Source organism: Rhea americana, unplaced genomic scaffold, assembly GCF_003343005.1.
Source record: "Rhea americana isolate MKP2758 unplaced genomic scaffold, rheAme1 scaffold_86, whole genome shotgun sequence".
NCBI lineage: Eukaryota > Metazoa > Chordata > Aves > Rheiformes > Rheidae > Rhea > Rhea americana.
Window position 1 is genome coordinate 2,624,994 of NW_028187044.1, and position 20,217 is coordinate 2,645,210.

Consider the following 20,217-nt stretch of genomic DNA (forward strand, 5'->3'; position numbering starts at 1 on the left):
GTTTTTCCTCTCTGGCTCTTAAGGGATAAACAATGCAAAAGAAAGTAATGGAATATTTTTGCCTAGTGGGGTATTTCTATTTCTATTGTTTTGCTCTAATCATACTGATACATGTCTTTCATGGACTGACAATAAAATCTAATATAACAGGATATTAAAAAGTCAAAATAATGATTACTACAACAAGTCAGAGAGAGATGGCCTTAAAGCTTCAAACCTCTCCTAACTGYAAAGACTACCTGAATCCATCATTTTTAAGGGCAAAAGCAGGAGTAAGAATAGAAATTTTACAATGAGTTCTGCTCGATATTCATTAGTGGCATTCACTAGTGAAACAACTGCGCAGAAAAAGAAGGGTAGACGTTTGCTCGTCTCGCACGATTCTTCGCAGACGTCACCACGTGAGCAGTGGCTGCCTCGCTGTCATGCCACAGTCTTTCAGCGCTAGAATTTCTCGCCTCTCTGACAGCAGAAGTGTTTTTATCACCTTCTCTTTGTTACTGTGCTTTCAACAGCTGTAGGACCGACTATGAGCAGAGGAACTTGCACTGAATTATTTGTTCCTTTAGATTATTTTAAAGGGACGGAGGAAAAGGGAAAGAAGGGAGGTTTGCAGCAGGGATGCTGTGACGGGAGGAAGGCTTGCCCGGCTGCCCTCCCGGAGCAGCGTTTTGCAGTTAACACTGATGGGTGTTACGGAGCTGTGGTCCGTGCTGGGCTCTGGTTAGATGGTCGGTCTTTCGCATTGCAAGATTTGAATGAATAGCCTGCAGTAAAAGTTTAGTAGTAGTTGGACCTTGTATAGCCTAAAAGCTCAGTTCATACAGTCAATCCAAAAGCTGGTCTTATGGAGCGAGTGTCAGCAACTGCTCTTTCAGAAATTAAAAACTTAGCATGCGCTAGGGGCATAGCAAGGCATCAAGCCTTTCAGAAGAGCACGGCGCTGCAGAGCGACGGCAGCGCGGCCACCCTGACCTACCTCTCCACGTAGCAGTAACTCACAGTCCAGATGCCATGGGAGGCTGGAGCCAGGAGCTGCTTTCGCCTGCAGGTGCCTCGTGCAGAACGTCTTCTGGCCACCACCTCTGCATCGGGAGCTGTGTGTTGCTGCTCGTGCATTTCCCCACGCAGCAGCTCTGCTGCCTATGCCGAAGGTTGTTGGGTTAGAGTTTGAATTTTGGTGGGCTCAGTGCAATGTCGTATTTTTCATGTTCTGCTGACAAAATTAGACATAAATCAAGAAATCAGACTTTGCATGGAAATGGCTGGGATACAGGCATGTGTCTCTCTGGCAGCTCTGTGATGGCARCAGTAACTTCAGTCAAGAGGTGAAGCAGACATCTTTGTGCTGTAACACCTTAAATCCTAAGAGCTAGATTCATTAGTGTTGCAAGGGGGATTCATTTTTGACTTTCTGATTTTTCTCCCATGTGTCGGTGAAATGGTGAAATGGTTGCACTACTCCTTTATAGATATACTTAGAAAAAAATGCTCTTATTCTTTCGGATTTCCAGGCACCAAAAGAGCTCTTGCTGACTTTATAACRGTCGCTTATCATTTCTTCTTATACTTCCTTCACATTAAGGTAGTTTGCATCTGTGTCTTTGATATGTTCTCTTTCAGGAATCACCAGATCTCCTGTAGCCTTTTATCCTTTAAGTYGTCTTCTCAATAGACCTTTATCCTCTAGACGGTATTTCCCCTAAGACTGTTGAAGTTTGGTCTTTTGAAATCTGTTATTCTRGCTCTTTCTTTTCTTTAGGATGGTGAGCTCCATCATCCTGCAAACCCTTTTAATCTGATTACTTCCCTCTTTTAACATTTTAATTCACATCTAAAATAGCCATTCCCCTAATAAATCTCTCCAGAAGATAATTCTTTCTTGTATCTTCAACACTTATCACCTTAAATGTATATAGGATAGGCATTTCATCTTCTGAAATGAAATGTGCTCCAATATGTTATAAAGTGTTTATAGACTGTTCTGCCATGATATGGTAACCTCTACAGTTCCTGTTTAAAGAAAGAGGCTTTAAAAATTGTATCGCCTTTTAAACAGTCTTAGAAATGGTTCCTGAGGATAATAAAAAACACATTTTCGATATTTTCAATAGATGCAGGGTATGGATGTTTAGCTAAAAAAAGAGTTGGGGGGGGGTTCTAATTTCCCCGGAAACTAAGATGCTACCATTTATCACCRTGAGTGCTTTCCTATTAGTTACTGTTTTACAAAAGACTTTCTAGAAGGAAAGAAAACTTTTCTGGAGAGACTAGTATGTAACCAAGGGAAGGATTGTGCATGATCTTTTCACTTCCTAGGCTTATGTGCCTTACTGAGCAATGTTCTCTTTTCCTGCATGCATGCCCCTGTATAATATAATACAGGAATGTTTCCAGGCTCATCTGAAGATGAGGGAGAGAACAGCGTAGCCTTAGAAAAACTATTTTTATGCAGCTGCCAAAGTTCCATTAAAAGAAATGTAGTCACATATACTAGAGTTGTTTGCCTTTAGAAGGCAAAMTGATTTGTTTTATGAATAGTCATATTTGTCTAAATAAGAATAGAGAACCAGTCCAAGCAGAATGGATGTTTGCTAGTATGCTTCTTTTACATGGACTTGATGCAKTTTGCGAGCTAATATTTCAAGGTGTGCAATTGCACACCTTGCAATACCCAACAAACTAATTAATCTCAACATAAGGAACCACTCCTTGGTTTTGATGTAGTGCTATCAGTGTTTCCAATACGAGGTTCAGTATTCAGGTGAGACTGGTGTTCCGGATGAGAAGGGAGATGCAAAACTCTGAAGCTCTCTTCTCTGTTGACTTTGCTGTCCATGGGGTGAGGTGGGAAGTGCACCACATACCAAGCGCTTGCCRTTTGGGTCCTCAGAGAAACAGGCAAGTGGGCCTCCAGACTTTGAAATGCGCATGTGTGATGCGTGCACTTTAGACATCAATAATAACTGATGAAAGCTATAYGTGCTTTCAGTATGGATGAAAAGCTCTATGTCTTGATTTCCCAAGACATTGCTAGCACATGTTCTAGCAATCAGGATGCCCCTTCAGTGCCGTTCTCTTTTCTTCTCTTCTTTCTGACTACATTGTTGGCTCCCGCTGTATTCCCTCTAGTAAGGAAGGGTGTGAAGCTGTTTTCCAGCATTGCTTTCTACCTCTGAGAGATCTGAGCAGTGTGAATCTGTCCAGTCCATCCATCCTGGCTATGAGATTGCTGTCACTGACATGGGCAGCGCTCCAGAGTGTTTCATGCTGAGATCCTTTCCTTTTAGCGGGCATCTTCTGTAGCAAGTGACAGCTCCTGATAAATCACAAATTAACAAAAAGTTGGATAGGACCTTTCTTTGAACTGAGATTTCATGGACTTTAATGGAACTACTCACAGCATAATGATATCCTAACAGTCTTACTATAAAGTACCACTTGCCATGCATAAGAGCTTTGTAATCCAGCACCAARATGCCAAGCTTACCAGTTCTCCACTCTATTTAATTAAAAAGCTACTCTTTGTCGTCGGAGTGCAAAACAGAATGGCAGCAGCATTAGTACTTGTAATACCAGTTGAGAAGGAAGAAAGCAATTTCTTCCCTCTTGATCTTAATCGTTAATCTTCATTAGGATTTTTAGCTTCCGAATATGAGTGGTAGAAGACATCAGTGTAGCAAACAATTTAAAGTGCATCTGCATAAGTAATGGAGGTAGTTTGTTATTTTCATTATAGGTAAAAGCGTGTGTCAGTCGCCAGATGTGTTTGATTCAGACGATATGATTTTCATGCCAACTTTATGATATGTTTGATTTAGGTGAAGTGACTAAAACCTGCTGTTGGGACTGAGTTGTTGTTAAACACCAGCTGCAGTTTTAATTTTAATTAATATTGTAAGGAGCAGAATACCTTAGTTCAATTAACATGTTAACCCTTCAGGGTATTCAAAGAAAGGTTACAATGGCATAGTGGTTTAAAAATAAATCAGAAAAATACTCCAAGATAGCCCAAAGAAATGCATTTCTTCTCAGAAATAAACTACACGCTCTAGAGATGTTTTCACCGTTCCTTCTTGCTACACTGTTTGCATTTCAAGTTCCTCCTCACTGTCAAGTGGAGTATGCAGTGTGGGTAAAGGACCTATGCTAACCCATRTTTTTTAGTGGGATCAGATCTTCCAGATTTGGCAAGTGAGCAGCAGCTATTCATAGCTGCTCTGAATCCCTTTACAGACTTTGAACTGAATCTGTGAATATCTTACAGATGTGCTGCTGTGACAAAACTTTCCTTAATTAGTTTTGAAAATCTTCCCAGTGAATTAGGAATTTGAATGTAGCTTTAGGTATGCAAACTAAAGCTCTGGCTTTTGAAAACTTAGATTTGCATTTTCAGTTATTCTGGAAATCTCTTTGTTTCTTTCCATTGATAGCTTGCAAACATGATGGCCACACTTGGATGGATAGTATCTCAAAGGTATTAATTTGTTAGAACTACTATGGAAAAACAGAGTGCTGAAGAGAGGTCTTGTACATGCCCATTGTAAATACAAAGGGAAAACTGCCCTTTGAGTTCACTTCCTTGATTAGAGAGCAAGTAATCTCATATGGGATCATAAATGCCCAGCCATGAGAGTAACTTCAGAGATCAGAGACTATTAGGCAGCAGTGAATCCAGCTCTGAGGTGCAAGTCCTCAGGCACCAGGTTTCATGGGTACCACTGTTCAGGGAGCTATTTGTCATGCTCTGGTTTCATAGTTTATATATAAAAAAAGAAAACAGAAAAGTAGTTGTAACTTTTTCTGTATGGAATATCATAGTTTATTTCCGTAGGTTAACTAGGATGCTAGAAAATATAGGGGGGCATCTCAAAAGAAAAGATTCATTACAAATAATAATAAAAAAGAAGTGGTGAATGGAAAAATCAGCAATCTAAGTGATTTACAGACCTTTTGCTCTTATTGCCTGTAAGACCTTGGCATAAGAGCCGATTTGGAAGGATAGTTCAAAATTCTGGTCTGGCAATCATGAGATGTTTAACTTATTCCTAGCAATGTAACAGGTTTCTCTGTGCAATGTGGTGGAGCAGAGCCAGAGTCTTGACTCTGAGCAGAACAAACGTCTAAGATCCCRTGACAAGTCAAGTTACACTCCCACAGATGGTTGCAGTTGACTGGGCTTGCTGAGGTGTTTCTGAAGGCATCTTTTAGAAAACGTAATGGATAGGAATAACCAGGGGCCTAATTTTGTTTACAAAAGAACCTGTTTTACTGATGATGATGAGAATCCACTTTGATTTTTAGATCCAAGGTTGAGCTATAAAATCTTGTTTTGAAAATGAGCATATTTCCTAAATAACTCCTTGGAAGATATTAACAGGTTCTGTGAGCAGCAGGACACAGACCAGTTTTATGGATTTTTCTTCTGCATTCCTCATACTCCCAGTCCATAGACTGTCTCCCAGAACCTGCCCTCCTAATTGCATTACTCTTACTCCAAACTCCCCATGGCTCACTGCCATCATCGTTGTGACAGTCCTGTGTCTTTCTTAAGTAACCTAGAATTTTCTTCCTCTCTTCTCTCGCAGTCTTCACTGCMCTTCTCCAGCTACCCTGAACTAGACCCTTGCTTGACTTACCATGCCGTGCAAACCTCTTCATGGTATTGTCACATTCAAAGTTTTCTCTTGTCCTCGTATTCTCCTGGCCCCTCATCWTCTTCTCCCTCCTGTGACCCCTTTATTTGCTCGGGAAGAAGCAGCTGGTTTGGAGGTGCTAGCAGGCCAGCCACAGGCTAAATAGACSTGGAAAAGCTCATAGCAGACTCCGGATCCTCTAATCTACACTTCTATCATTTTTCAGGGCTCTTGCAGTGTTTTCATGGCTTTGCGTCCCATATCTCACTTTGGGTTATGGCTGAAATCTGGTGTTTCCAAAATTATTGGGATGAGACTCAGACAGACAGCTAGACATTCAGCACTGTTGTGGGAACCTCTTATTCATAGAGCAGGCTGAAAACAAAAACCTACAAAGTCATTTTTTACAGAGCCACTTTCCGCAGATGATTGGCATTTCCAGTGAAAGGTGGGAGTCAGAACAGTGGGATTCTGCTCTGTCAGAACATGATAATTCCTTTTTACAAAGAACTTCAAGTATGGAAGAAAATATCTGAGTCSGTTCAAGTATCTTAAGAATCTCCCTTTCTAAAGTTTTATAGCTTCTATTCCTGCAAAATCTAGCTGTGCAAGGCCAGRAGGTAGCAGATGTTAAAGTCATGTTATTTTGAGTATACAATATGCCAGTGATGCAGAATTARATTTTGCCCTTGTAAATCCTAGTTTACACAGCTTTAATTTTGATATGATCTCACTAATTTTGAAGTATTTTGATTTTAACAAATGACTGCAGTTAATTCTGTGATTTGACATGTTAGCTGTGCTCTGAAAAAAGCTGAGTGTATGGTCTGTGGGGCAGTTAAGAGCACGAACATTRTATTTATTAAGGTCCTAAATTTAAAAAAGTATTGAGGTTGTTATCTATAATGTTGTTTGTAATGATTTTCATAGTATTAATATGTAATGTATGTGGAAATGTTTAAATTGCCTTCTTTCTTTATGTTTTATCAAGAATGCAGATAATTTAAGGTGTTGAAAATATTTTGGCAAGCTGGGTTTCATCTGAGCTTTTTTTTCTGGCACACAAAGCTCTGGTCATCTTTGAGCTAAATATTTACCCTTGTATTACTAGTAGAGGATAAAATACAATTGCTTGGTCTTTCTTACCACCAGCTTCTCACTGGCGCCTGCACTGACACTTTTAGCAGTATGGTGCTTTGGCTACAGCCTGCAGGCTCTCTTTTGATCCTAAAACTCTTTGGAGCATGGAGCAACCTAATTGCAGCCTTCAGGTGCCGTCACAGTAGGAAGCTGTTAAGTGGTAATGTAATGTAATGAGGCCATAACGCTGGGTGCCGGTGAGGTCTCAGGGGAAGAGCGGGGGCTTAGGTGAGCTCACATCCCTTGCTGATAGAGACAGCCCTATTGACATGACAGTCTATCTCCAGACACTCTTCCTCCAAAAAAGACACATGCTGAAGCGCTGTGTGGTCATTCTTGCTTGCTTCCAGTGTACTGGAAGCAAGCTTAGCCTCTGGCACAAAAGCTGCTTTTTCTGACAGAAGAAAGAAATTCTGGGGCTSCTTGTTTATTTGATTTTCACAAAAATACTGCAGACCACACTGAGATTTGTGAAGCAAAGGCAAGATTTTATATGATGATGTAGAGCAGATTTCTGCTTCATCTCTGGCTCTTATAAAGTATGTAAAGCCTACAAATTTTGTTTTGTTTTGCTGATACAGTGTGTGTAGCTAGGAGTAAGTAATTAACTACTAGTAAAATCATAAATAAGAGAGTATCGTTTATTAATTGCTTGAGTGCAGTTTGTGCTTCAGCAGCTGTACATGCTGTTTGTTGTTCCATTCTTTTAGGACTTAATCCTGTAGCTGCTCTTGCAGGAATAGAGTCCCAGTGAAGTCAGTCAACCTGCATTGAATTCACTGCTGTATTGAGAACTCAGAGGACAGCTTAGTTTCATTCTGTCTTTGTGTCTTTCTTGTTGAATGTAGGAGCCAACGGTGGTAGAAGTTGTTTCAAAGAAATGAAATAATTATAGATGCTGCAAAAGTTCTGTGCTTTTGATAATTTGTGTACATATTATTTGGCTGTTTTGTTTTATCTTTGTATTTGTTTTATTCTTTTGTATATGATCCTGCAGACCCTTGAGTGTGTATCTTGSTGATCCTGAGTAGTTTCACTGAATTCAGTGRGACTGCTCTACCTGTCAGGTACGTGCCTSTGGGACTGCAGGAGACAGACGGTCCCAATCCCATGGCAGAAGGGTGACAGACCTGCCAGCATCATGTGTGGCATGAGGCATGCAGCAACCCCCTCCTCCTCTGGCAGAAATAAAGCTGGCTTTGGTTTCCTTTCTTCAGCAAAACCACAGCTGATGAATATGTTTAGCTTTTTGTTGYACCTGATAGAGGGCAGTCAGCCCCGGTCTGGACTGGGGCGCTGGCAGCAAGGACCCGGGAAGAGCTCCTTCGATAAGCCGCTGCTGCAGCTACTGAGGGGTTCAGTTAGTGCTGGTTTGCACCATAGTGCAAGTACGTATTTGACATGGCAGTGTGTTTTGKGACACACGACAATCAATTTTTCTTATTTCACTGGAAGAAGGTCCCTGTTTCTCTAAAATCCTATGTAGCAGCTGTCAGWGTTGTGCTGTGACGACAAGCACGCACGTAGCCACAACTGCCTGCGTGGTTCGATGTCTCCGGTGATCAGGAAATGGTTAGCCCTGGTGTGAAGGGCTGCAGTGCCATTCATTCAGTATAGTCTGAGCTGTCAGCGCTTATGACTTCCCCTGTAGAAGCTCCCGTGGGGCCTTTTCTGTTAAGRCTTTGATTGTTGTTCAGAGTAAGGTAGATAGTATTTTTCAGATGGACAGCGGATGAAATGACTTTTATGTGAAATACAGAATGATATAGTTGCTGGGGAGTGACGTGATCCTGCGAAGTATATACTAACCATTCAAGTAGTACTGCTGATTTCTGCTGGGCTACCTCTATACCAGTAAAGCTAAGATTTTCCTTAGTGTGTTTGGAGAAACCCATAGCTCTGCACATTACAGGACTGAGGCAGAAATAAGAGCAGGTAAAAGTGACTTYGATTTGCAGTGAAATGGAACAGTGCAGGATCTGATCATGTCACTGTTGAGAATTCAGCAATCTAATGACTGCTTTAAGAGCTCAGCTTGATTAATCATAATTTCAAATAAAGTCAAAGCGATGTGCAAATTAAAGCTATGGACCTRATTCGTATGAAGTCTAAGGTTATTCAATGTGGGGGTGAACCTGCTTTCATTTGAAATTCTCCCTACTAAAGCTACTGTCATTCTGTCAAAACTTTGAACGCTTTTACTGGTCTTACTTAGAAATAATCTTTAAAATTGCTTGTCTTGTAGTTTATGTATCTTGCATCTAGTTCTAAAGATGCTAATAACTTTCCTATATGTATATGGAACACGTGGCAAGTTAGAAATTTGTCATACCACATTTTTATTTAATAGGTAGTTACTTTTCAAGCTCACGGGTGCTAAAGGTACGTCAATTCTAATGTTATCTTGTTACTCAGCTAATGGGTGTCTCTATTCAGAATAATTGAGTGCTTATTAAGTGTTGATGACACTAATGTTTAGAGGACTAACTGTTATTCTTTCATTCATTTGTAAGTGGGCTTGTGTTTTTGTAACTCTGATTTAGTAGGGCAGTGAAAGCTTGCACCTGTGTGTGGGAGTCAATGAGACTATCATCACCTAGTGGCAGTTTATATCCATAACAGATGCAACAGGCTTTTTTCCTCGTTTTCAACCAGCGAAACTATCTAACTTGACTAGAATACCTATGGAGAATGTATTTGCATGGAAATTTAAACTCAGTTTTGAATACTTCAAGACATACTCTACCCACACATGTAGGTTGCATAAAACTGGAGATCCAATGACCAGAGATTGGTCATCTGTGAATAATGGACTAAAGTTCAGAGCTCTTGTCTGCTTCTCCGTGGGAACCAAGATAAGCAGGTCTCTCGACCTAAACTAAAAAATCTTCATTTAAAAGCAATTCTTGACAATTATCAGTGCCACCACATGCACCACCRCATTGACTCAGCTTCACTTCCAAAGATTTTCTGGGGTTTTGTGGATTCCTCTACTCTGCCTGTTGCCTCCCCTCAAATGGCAGCTCTTTTCACATTAGCTCCATGTACAAATGAGAAGCTGATACTGCAACGCTTGCCTGCTTCCAGGGCCGTCTTGCAATGGGTGGGCTTGTGTGGCCGCCAACAGCAAATGCYGGTTTATCCTTTATTCTGATTGTATTAGCAAATAAATCAATTGAGGATGTAGTTCTCAGTRATTTTATATCTCGAAGCGTGAACGCCCTTCTGCAGTTTACAGTAGCCAGAAATCTGTTTCAGCCCTTGATTTGCTGCTGCTGATAACCTTTATCAAATAAATATCTTTTCAGGTAGGATTTTGTATGCTAGGTTTCAGCTTACAGGTATTTCTTCATCTGTTGTTGGTGGTGTAAGGATGTCAAATCAGTTCAGCTTCTTTTATTTTTACTTACAAGTTTAGCAAGTTTACTTTYTCCCCCCTCCCATAAATTCTGTTGAGAAAACAGTTGTAGCTAGGAACTGCAATTATATCTGATTCTATAGATGTTATGAATACCTAGCTGCTTTTGAGAAAAGTTTGAAATAAAATTTAGTAATTTCAGTGTATTTAAAAACAGAAATGTAGAGCTTGTTGTATCCATTCTCTCTATATACTTCTAAGGCTTCATTTAGGTAGAGCAAATTAAAACTCTCATCCTCTCAGTGTTGCTTCACCTTAATGGCACCTGTAACCTGAAGTTCTCGTGTGCTGCTCTGACCAAAAATCTCAGGGTACTGTTTTCTTTAGGAAAAGAAGAATTTAGCAATTCCCCTGCCCAACACAGAAAAGCAGTAAATGTATTTTGGCATCTGTAGATGATAGAGGGATAAGCATTAATTAAGAAAGGATGCTGATTTTAACTGATAGGAATTATTTGTGCTGTATTATTTGACAAAACACAGTTACCGATATGAGGGGTGATGTTATTCTGAAGTGTACTAACAACATGGGAGAATGAGAGTGTAGTGCTGACTGCCRGTTGTATGTCTAAGCTTAAGCTTCGTTATTCCTTACGGTGCATGCGCAGACAAGCAAACAGGAACCACAGTATTGCATGGTTTTAAATAGTATTGTGGACTCAGCAGCTGCTGAAATACTAATTTTACATAAGTCGTAGCAAAAGAAAAAATCCTCAGTTTTACAGTGTCAGAGCAGTRGTGGTTGTGAATGATGAGAAATTACCTCTAAATTAAGGGGCTGTCAGTATTCCTATTACGATTTCTGTAAGACTGAAGTCAAGATAAAATGCTACATTTATTACTGTGGTATGAAATGCTATTACTTCGTGACATCRTGCTGCTAGCTGATTGACTTGTTTACAGTAATGGAATTTACATGCAAGAATCCAGATATGCAGCTTTCTACAAACTCCTAAAAAAAAATGAGTGGAAAGGATGGGAGAAAACTCAACAAGGAAATATTTTTTCACCTTTTTGGCCTCTCTCTTTTGTTTAAAGACTTTTTTAAAATGAAAACATTGAAGTTACTATGGAAAAAGAAGAATCTTATTTATTTGTTGATCTACCAAGAGTCTGTTTCCCTGCTTTAAAAAAAAAAAATACTTTGATCATATCTGATGGATCCTGAGTAGCAATTTCACATGAAACAGATTGCAACTGAGGCTGCAGTTTTACAGGTTGAGTTAATTGATCAGCAGGTGCTTCAAAGCACCTACTGACAGCTTTAGTCTAGACAAGGTTTGTTGATATAATTCAAAGAGAAAGTTTTTGCTTATAGCAGTTCCAAAGAAAAATAAACCTGTACCAGAAGAACTTTTTTAGTCTATATAGTTCCAGCTGCATAATTTCTTGCTAGTAAAAAAGCATCTCCAAAAATTGTAACTTAACCAGTATTGTTATTTTGGCAATTATTTCTGGTGGTCTAATTATAAATGCCAGTACAGATATTGCCTGAATGTTTATTCCATAGCATATGGTTCCCTTCAGTATGTTCCTCAAGAAATAAACCGTGAGTCTGGTTTCCAGTTAATTCCACATGAAGTAATTGCAGCTGCATTGGGAATTAGGTGTCAATTGTTGCATTTGTCTAGCAGGCATAACTACAAAGGTTAAATATTTTAGCTGGTAATACAGCTATAAAATAAACCATTTTTGTTATGATCAACCACAGATAGGTTTACTTAAATCAATTGGTTTGCATGTACCTGCCTATTATAACAATCACACAGTGGATGTATTTATCTATAAATTGAAGTTTAGCTCCTGTAACTGTAAATGAGGAACATTGGCTTTTTCTGCTTTACTAGCTTTATCTTTAATCACACTTACAGAGAGTCCTTAATGGGTTGTGAGATCCAATAATTGAGGTGGTAAGGTTAATGGGGCATCCTGTTATGCTACAGATTTTTGTTACAAATAATTTTAGATATGAAGTGTATTAAACCTTTGCCATAGGAAAGTGAGCCAAGAGTTTGAGTAGCTAAAGAAGGTGGGTTCAGCTAATGGCTTTTTGCAAAATTAAATAAAGTCTGAGAAAGATGAGAGCAGCTGACTTCAGAGAATGACACAATCCTAAGATATTGGCAGTGTCTGAGCTCAGAAGTGAATCATTTTCTCTAATGAYGGAAGATCTGAGAGATTTAAAATAACAGGGTTTAAAAACTCCATTCGTGGTGATCTTATTTCACCCCATAAAAGACAGGATACCATGCCCAGATCTTTTGGTCACTCACTTCTCCAGCCAAGGAGCTGCAGGTTATCACTCCAGTTTGAGTGAAGAAATATTGTATAGATAAATCTTTTATACAGCATCTTGGATAGTAACTCTTTTCTAGATCATTCCCTGTTAAAATAACTTTTGGGATAGTTTTTACCAGTGTTGCATTTGGTTTATAGCATAAAGTTATTTTCTCGCTCATACGGTCACTGTCCTTTTCTGAGCTTATGCTACAGGAATCACTTGCAGGCTTGGTTACCTACTGGGATCGTRGCTGTGTCCTTTAGTGGTCATCTGGCTCTCTCCTGAGAAATTTCCAGTGATGTTATAGTATAGAGAATTTTCCTTATCAGTGGATATACATCAAATGGGGCACTGTAAGAATTGATGCGTGTAATCCTGGGATCCACATTGTCTCTTCCAGGAAAAATCTGCAAGCTAAAATGGAGATGATGTGTGAACCTATCACAAATGAAACTATTGGAGTTTACACAYGGAAGATGGGGAAAAAGGAGAATTGCTCTTGCCCATATAACAGTGGTAATAGAAAACAGAGAAGAAATGATTGTTTTGCGAGTAGAAGTGTGGGAAAACTTTCTCTGATTTCCACTGGGATTGCATCCTATCTCTCTCTCTCTTTTTTCTTTTTTTTAGCAGTGATCCTTATCATTTTTGAGATCTAAACAAATATCACAGACTTACCATTGAGTTTTGCTGAGAATTACATTACCATTTGCTGAGAATTACATTACCATTGCTGAGAATTACAATTTTATACTAACACTCTAGAAACTGTTTCGGAGGACTTCTTGACAGCTTTGAGTGTGTTTTATTTCTAAATATAATCTTATGTCATCTCATATAATTTTGTGGTTTACATTTAATGACTGTATTTTACAGCAGCATCCAGCTCCTGTGTACAGACCAGACTAATATCTATATAGGCTGTAGTATTTGTTCTTTGTGAAGGAAAACAGTACCTAGGTAGTTTTATGCCAAGCAAAGGTGAAGAAAGGCTAGACAAAATTACACAGTGTTGTGGGATGGTGTTAGGAAGAACTCAGACATCTGCAGAACATGATTAAGAGGTAAGACGGAAATTGAATCTGCCTTCAAACTCCAGTTTCACACACGAGTGACGTAGTTTATAATCTACATCCTAGGCTGTCACTTTGTTTGTTATTTATGATTTATGAGAATAAAAAAAACATTGGTGTTTTTAATTGGAAAAAGCAGGAACATTCCAGGGATGGTAGTTATCTTGTTCACAACACCCAGGCAAAGACTGTACTTAAATATTAAAAGGAACTCCCTCACTGCCACCAGTACTGATTATTTGTTCAAGCTGTAGTCCAGCAAAGCACTTAATTTAAACCCAGAGTTTGCTCACTATGCACTGAAGTGTTTAGAGTATTGAAGAGCATGTGCTGTCCAAAATGTAAGACATAATGTGCTTTTGTGGAGTACTGGTTGTCGATAAAATATAATTTAGCTAAAACAAAAGTATTGGTTGGCAATAAAATATAATTTAGCTAAAAGAAAAGGCGTATTTCTGACGAGAAAGCTGCCAATTTTTAAGATCCTTCCGTGGTCATAGAGCCAGTAAAAGTGATCCAGAAAATACCAACATTATTAAAACCATAGATTTTTAATTCAAACTCTTTCTTAAATTTTCAGGCAGACAGTATGTCTTTACGAACAGTAGACATTTGTAAAGTTATAATCAGCTCCACATGATGTTAAAGAACATTGGCTAAACATTGGTTATGCTTCTAATGTATATACACTCATATATACACCAAAATCTGTACACCAAACTTGGAGTGAAAAAATTGCTACAGAAATGCTCTGGTGCGTATTAAGTTCTTAGACACTTACACATATAATAGAATGAAATGTGTCTGTTGAAAGTCAGATCATCCATCCCTAGAAAGTAACCCACTCCATGCAATATGATAAAGCTTTTTTATTATTATTATTATTTTAAGGAACTGAATGTGGCATGTAATCATTTAGACCAAGATGGGAGGAAAAAATGGCCTTGTACAATGAAATGTCTAGGAAGCATTTAGGAGAACTGTAGAATCATAGAATGGTAAGGTTGGAAGGGACCTTGGGAGAACAAAGTGAAACATTCAGGGTTATTAAACAGAAAAGACTGATACAACTTCTCTTATTTTTCCATAGAATTTTTAATGTCCAGCAACTCCAGGGCATTCATTTTGTATTTTACCAGAGTGGTGTTAACAGAGCCACAGAAATAAGAGGAGGTTTTGGTTCTGAGGTAGCTCCCAGAGTTAGCCCAAATACACGTGTGCAGTGAATACAGAGGGAAGACTGTTCGCACAGTCTCACTTAAAGCTRCTTAACAGCTTAAAATGATAAAAAGTCCTTAACACAATTTAAGAACTTAAACCACTTGAAAATTTAGAAGCAGCCTTAGAGGGTGAAGACTTTTGGTGAAGTATAAGAGGGGATCTCTGTTGAGCTGCAACTYTGAGGTCAGAGTTAGTAGACTCACATGGGTGCATCCAGGTAAAAGGAGGCTTTAGGAGGTGACTTGAAGGCCGGAGGTGACATGATGGAGAACATGCAAGACTTTTCCAAATGTGTTTTATATAGCACTGCGCATGTGCTCAGGTTGCTTTGCTTCAAATAATGCTGTATGGGATCTTACAGTGATGTAAGGTGCAAACAGTGGGAGCCTCGCAGTGCAACTGAGAAGAGGGAGGCAGGAARGTGTTTTCTATCATGTCTGCAGCTGTGGAAGACAACTTCAGATCATGGGCCAAAGGAACGCTCCTTAGGAAGATTTTGAGGAAATCTTCTGGGGGAGCTGAAAGACAAAATGTTTTGCTTTTGTGGTTGAAGGARTTGGTGGCTGGTGGGAGGTGGCATGAGTGGGGCAAGTTCTGCTTTTCAAATGTTTTGAGGAGGCTTCTTTTTCTAAAAGGTTGTTTTGGGAAAAAGAAGTCTTTAGTGAGGGAGAGGGTTGCTTCAGTCTGGCTGGTTTCAGCCCGTCTTAGTTGGCTTGTTGGAAGCATTTGAAGAGGAAATTGTTACTATGTGAGGTTATACGTTTACAAAGCATGAAGTTAAATCATTATTTATGAGGTACAGATTATTTTCTGCCATAGCATATGGTGTTAATAACTGTGTGTTTGTGTGCATATATGCATAGATTAAAAAAACGTGGAGTACACAGAAGTGATACTGCAGGACAGAGGAAGGGGACACAGGAATRCAAATGAATGACTGAAGATGGAGAATAGATAGGATGCTTCTTTTGATGGCAGTGATACCATCTTAAATGTTTTGAAACTTGGCCTAGTTTTCAGTGACACAAGCAGTGATTTACACCTTTCTGTGCAGAAAAGGCTGTAAAACAGGAGTGAATTACATTCTGTACAATTTGAAAATAAATGGCGCATTCACAGTCACTCAYGTTGAGGCCCATTTACACTTCCAGAGTGGTATGATGAGTAAATGAAAGTTATGTCTCTGTGTGAATGAAAAATGTCTGTTTTACCAGAGGCTGTGAAAAGRGAGAGAGAGAAACAGACGTGGTGAAAATTGGAACTAAAGCATTTACTTACTTGTTTAAAACATTCATATTGATCTGGAGTCAAATGGAGCATTGGTGTAACTGCAAACTAATTCCACTGAATTCTGTGAGGTATTTTTGGTGATTCTCATGTGACTAGGAGTTTACATTTGTAATCTTCATTTTCCCCGTGCTTCAATAAGTCTTTATCACTCTACATTCTTGTGCAAATCTGGCATCATGCTATTTAACATGAATGTTATCGATTCCAAACAGTCTTCACTGGGGAAAAAAAAGAAAAAAAAAAAAAGCTCAGGTATTATTAAATTCATATGATTTCAATACAGTTAAATTGCTCTTTGATTTTCTTTTATGGTAAAGGGAAGAGATATGCAAATATGACTTGGCGAGGGTAAGTGCTTTCTTTCTGTCCAAAGACAGACACAGAAAGACATCATTTAATGAATGAAATCTCAATAATGTACCACGTAACACTAACATCTCAATATCACTTGAATTTCAGAACATTTCAGGATCTGTCCAAACAAATGGATATATCTTACGGTACAGTCAGGGATTCAGCAGTGTATGAATACTTTAAAGCGAAAGGGACAAACCCCTTGGAGCAGGATAACACATTTGCTGAACTGTGGAGGACAATCAGTAAGAATAATGGGGCAGATAATTGTGTATCGAACCCTTCTGAAGGCATCAGGAAGGTAAGACTGGATTATAGGCGTTTTCGTTTAATTTTTGTGCTGTATCAATGTTGTTTGCCTGAAGTTAATGAATGAAAAGTTATATGAAAGCAATTGCATAGTAATTTTAAATAAAAATGTTCCTTTTAGTGACTAGGTAGCAGCTGAGCAGCGTATTTTGGGGTCATGATTTGGAATGAGTTTAGCTCTGCCTAAATCTTCAGTATATTCTTTTGGGATCTGGCCATTAGGTTTCTGGGTTTCTTGGGAGCTCTAGTGATACCATCTTGAATCTCATTCTTCACGTTATCCAGGTACTGAATCTCGTCCTGTGGAATTCTGCCGARTCAGTGCACTAAGCAGTGCTGGAAAGACGGGTAGGAATCCAGGGAGTATTGAAAGYGTGCTCATTTCTTTTAGAACAGAAATTTCTTGCAAGGTTTTCTTTGTTTATTCCAGTCCTAAAACACGCAGATACTCTTTCATGCGTCACCTTGTTTTCACCTAACTTTTCTTTCCCTCAGATATGACTACGCATTTTTTCTGATGAAGCTGAGTGTTGTTGTGGGATTTAAGGCCTGATATAAGATAGCTTGGGATCGTGCATCGTTGTGCTGAGTTCTGTGGTAAACAGCTCTGGTTCAGATTACACAAATACAAACGTCCTCAATTTCACATCTTAGTCTGCCGCTCTTCTCTCCTTTCTGTGTTGTAGCTCAGCAAAACCACCAAACCACACGTGTCCAGGAGTACGTTATCTCAGAAGAGATGCAGAAATAGTCAGTTTCAGAAAGTTTAATGTGTAGCTCCTTTGGAGAAAAATGTTCCCTTTATTTATCAATTGATTCTTTTTCACAAAACAAGCAAATGGCCGTTACTAAACTAGTGAGTGTTTGATCAGAGTTGTTCTGTTGTCTGTGAAACAGCAATTCGTAATAAATATATTACAAGCTTTTTATGCTTTTTTAAGTGGGAAATCAGAAAATGTTTCAGGCTTTTTTTTTCCTTTTCTTTGAATCCTTGAAACCTTTTTTAAACAGTCAGAGGGAAAGTGTTCAAAATTTGCTGTTTATTTACAGTGCCACTGGTGGGGCGAACACAGTAATATAGGCCATCCCAGTTCCCAAATCAAAATCATTTAACATAAAATTCCCAGTTGCCTGTGTGGCRCTTGGATGAAGCCCTGATACAAATGCTTCTCTCTCTGCCTCTTTCTCGCTCTCCTCCTCCTTCAGACTATTTAGTCAATGTTTCTGCTCCATCCTGTGTTTTCTCACATCTTCTCCAGAACTCCTGTGGGCTGTAAACACAGCGAAGCTTTCCTAAAGCGCTCTCACTTGGCTCAAGAACCCTTCCTTCCTCCGCACAAGGCAGAGCCCTGGCTCTAGCAGAGTCTGCAGTGTTTTGATTTTATTTCCACTCAGCACTTCGTGAAAATGAGGCCTCTATTTCAAGAGGCGTTCTTAGCATTTAGAAGATGTTGAAACAGAGCCATTAAATAAGTACTTTTCTATGCACTCTGGCATTAAAAATAATAAAAACCATTTACCTTAGAAAAATGCACAACATTTTATTTTTTTTTTTACACAATTTTGGTGTTGGTGGATGCTCTTCAGCAGTGAGATTATAAATACTTATTCTCTAAGCCTGTTGCGTGCTGCCATTTATTATAGTTAGATTTGCCTGAGCCTAAGATGTAACTGTAGACTGGCAAGCTGTTTAGAATACCAATCAGATCGTCTCTCTGGAGCTGGTGGCTCTGTCCTATGAGTGCGATGATAATTTTTTCATATTAAGTTTGATTTCAATATTCTAGGGTGATTTTTTAGTATAACTTGATCAACTCATTCAATTAACGTCAGCGATAACCACATTTACTTCAGTTCCCAAAGCTGACCAAGGCTGCTATTTGATTAGACGCTTACATAAATCGAGCTTAATATTTAATAACATTGTCAACTAAACTGTTGTGTTTATAGTTTAAATGTCGCTCTTCCTAGCTCACTGAGTTCTTTGCATGGACAAGTTGTCCTTGTCAAGTATCATGGCTAGTAGTTCTGATTTCCTGAGGGAGAATTGATATCAATCAAGGAAATGGGACTTTGTGTCTGTAAATATGTATTGCTCTATGAAAGRAATGTAGATGTGGCCTCAAAAATTATTTTTGAGAAACAGATAATCTAAATCTCTCTAGCATAAACCAGTTCCTAGCACATTTTTCTGCTTACGGACTTGCCTGACAAGACGGAAAAGAATGACCGCTACCCGTTTTCGCGGGCTTTCCGCTCCCGTTTTCTTCAGAGGCATCGTAGTTGCCGCGCCGTTACGGACCGCGCTGCCGCTTCCGCGCGGAGCAGGCGCGCCGCTCGCCCGCGCCGCCGGCAGGCCTTCCCGGCGTCTCTCCCTAGTCCGTTTGCCTCGCTCCGTTTTCCTGAGGTTCCCCGACTCCTGGAACGAAAGGGCTAACAGTGGCAGAAAGTGCTGAGAGCTGTGGTGGCCGTTGGCCGCCCGGGAAGACGCGGCACGTCCCTCCAGGCGCGGTGACGGCTGCCGTCGCCGAGGCACGGCCCGCGCAGCCCCGGGCGGGACGCCGGAGCGCGGCTCAGGGCTCGGGGAGCGGCTCGCTTCTGGTGTGCTCCGGGCAACGGGCCCTGCCGGTGTGAAATGCGCTCCTCTCCGTGGACAGTTCTGCGCGGAGCGGCGGAGGTCGCCGGGCGGCTCGGCGGTCCGCGCAGCGCTCTTCTGCCGCCGGCGTTTTCTGGTGCCGGCGAAGAATCCGCGCGGTGAAGGGGATTGATCGATGCCGCCCTGCGGAAAGCTTCCTCCAAGCGGCCGTCAGCGTCCCCGCGAAACGCAGAGTTGTTAGCTSCTGCGGTTTGATCCTAGATGGACGTTGGTGTTGGAACTGCACACGTTCCTAATCCGGTTGTAAATCGGAGTAAGCTGTTTGCATTCGGCAACCCTGTGACAATCGGTTCTTCAGGGTAACCGTTAGTTACTGCAAAATACCTGATAATTCGTTGCCGTTTTCACTGTGAGTATCCATTTTTGTTTTGGAGGAATGAGGTAACATGATCCCTACATATTYCTTATACAGTGTTTTCTTCTATATAGGGGTATAAACACACACAGATGTAGGAAATGAACTTCTTGTATTTTCCAAGTGGCTTTAGATTTCTCTAAAGCCTTTATTTGTTGGAAACTCTTCCTTCCCTGTCCAATTAATTTGGTGCCGAAATTACTCTCAATCCATTCTGTTCTTTCAGCGCATCACTTTTGATGAGGTGATCAAGTACAAGRGTCCAATTACTGAGTCCAAAATGTGAATGTATCATTGATTTGTGCAATGGTACCGTGMAAGATTATCCCTTCCCTTTTTTGCTTCCTTCTAAAATTTTCTCTCTTYTAATGAACACTGAACTGACTGTCTTGATGGACAGTCACCTCCCTTGATTTTTATTTTGAGAGATTTAAAAGTTCAATGATCAGGAAATTTTAAATTACATTTTTTGATAATTTATTGCT

General features: G+C 39.9%; 1 protein-coding gene across 1 annotated transcript in view; it reads left to right on the forward strand.

The window, feature by feature from the left end:
* GRID1 (glutamate ionotropic receptor delta type subunit 1) overlaps positions 1–20,217 on the forward strand; it is a 492,844-nt gene that overhangs the window by 449,747 nt on the left and 22,880 nt on the right. Inside the window, exon 12 of the mRNA XM_085323688.1 lies at positions 16,518–16,713. Within this exon, the coding sequence (XP_085179814.1) occupies positions 16,518–16,713 (196 nt within the window). The remainder of the gene's footprint in view (positions 1–16,517; positions 16,714–20,217) is intronic.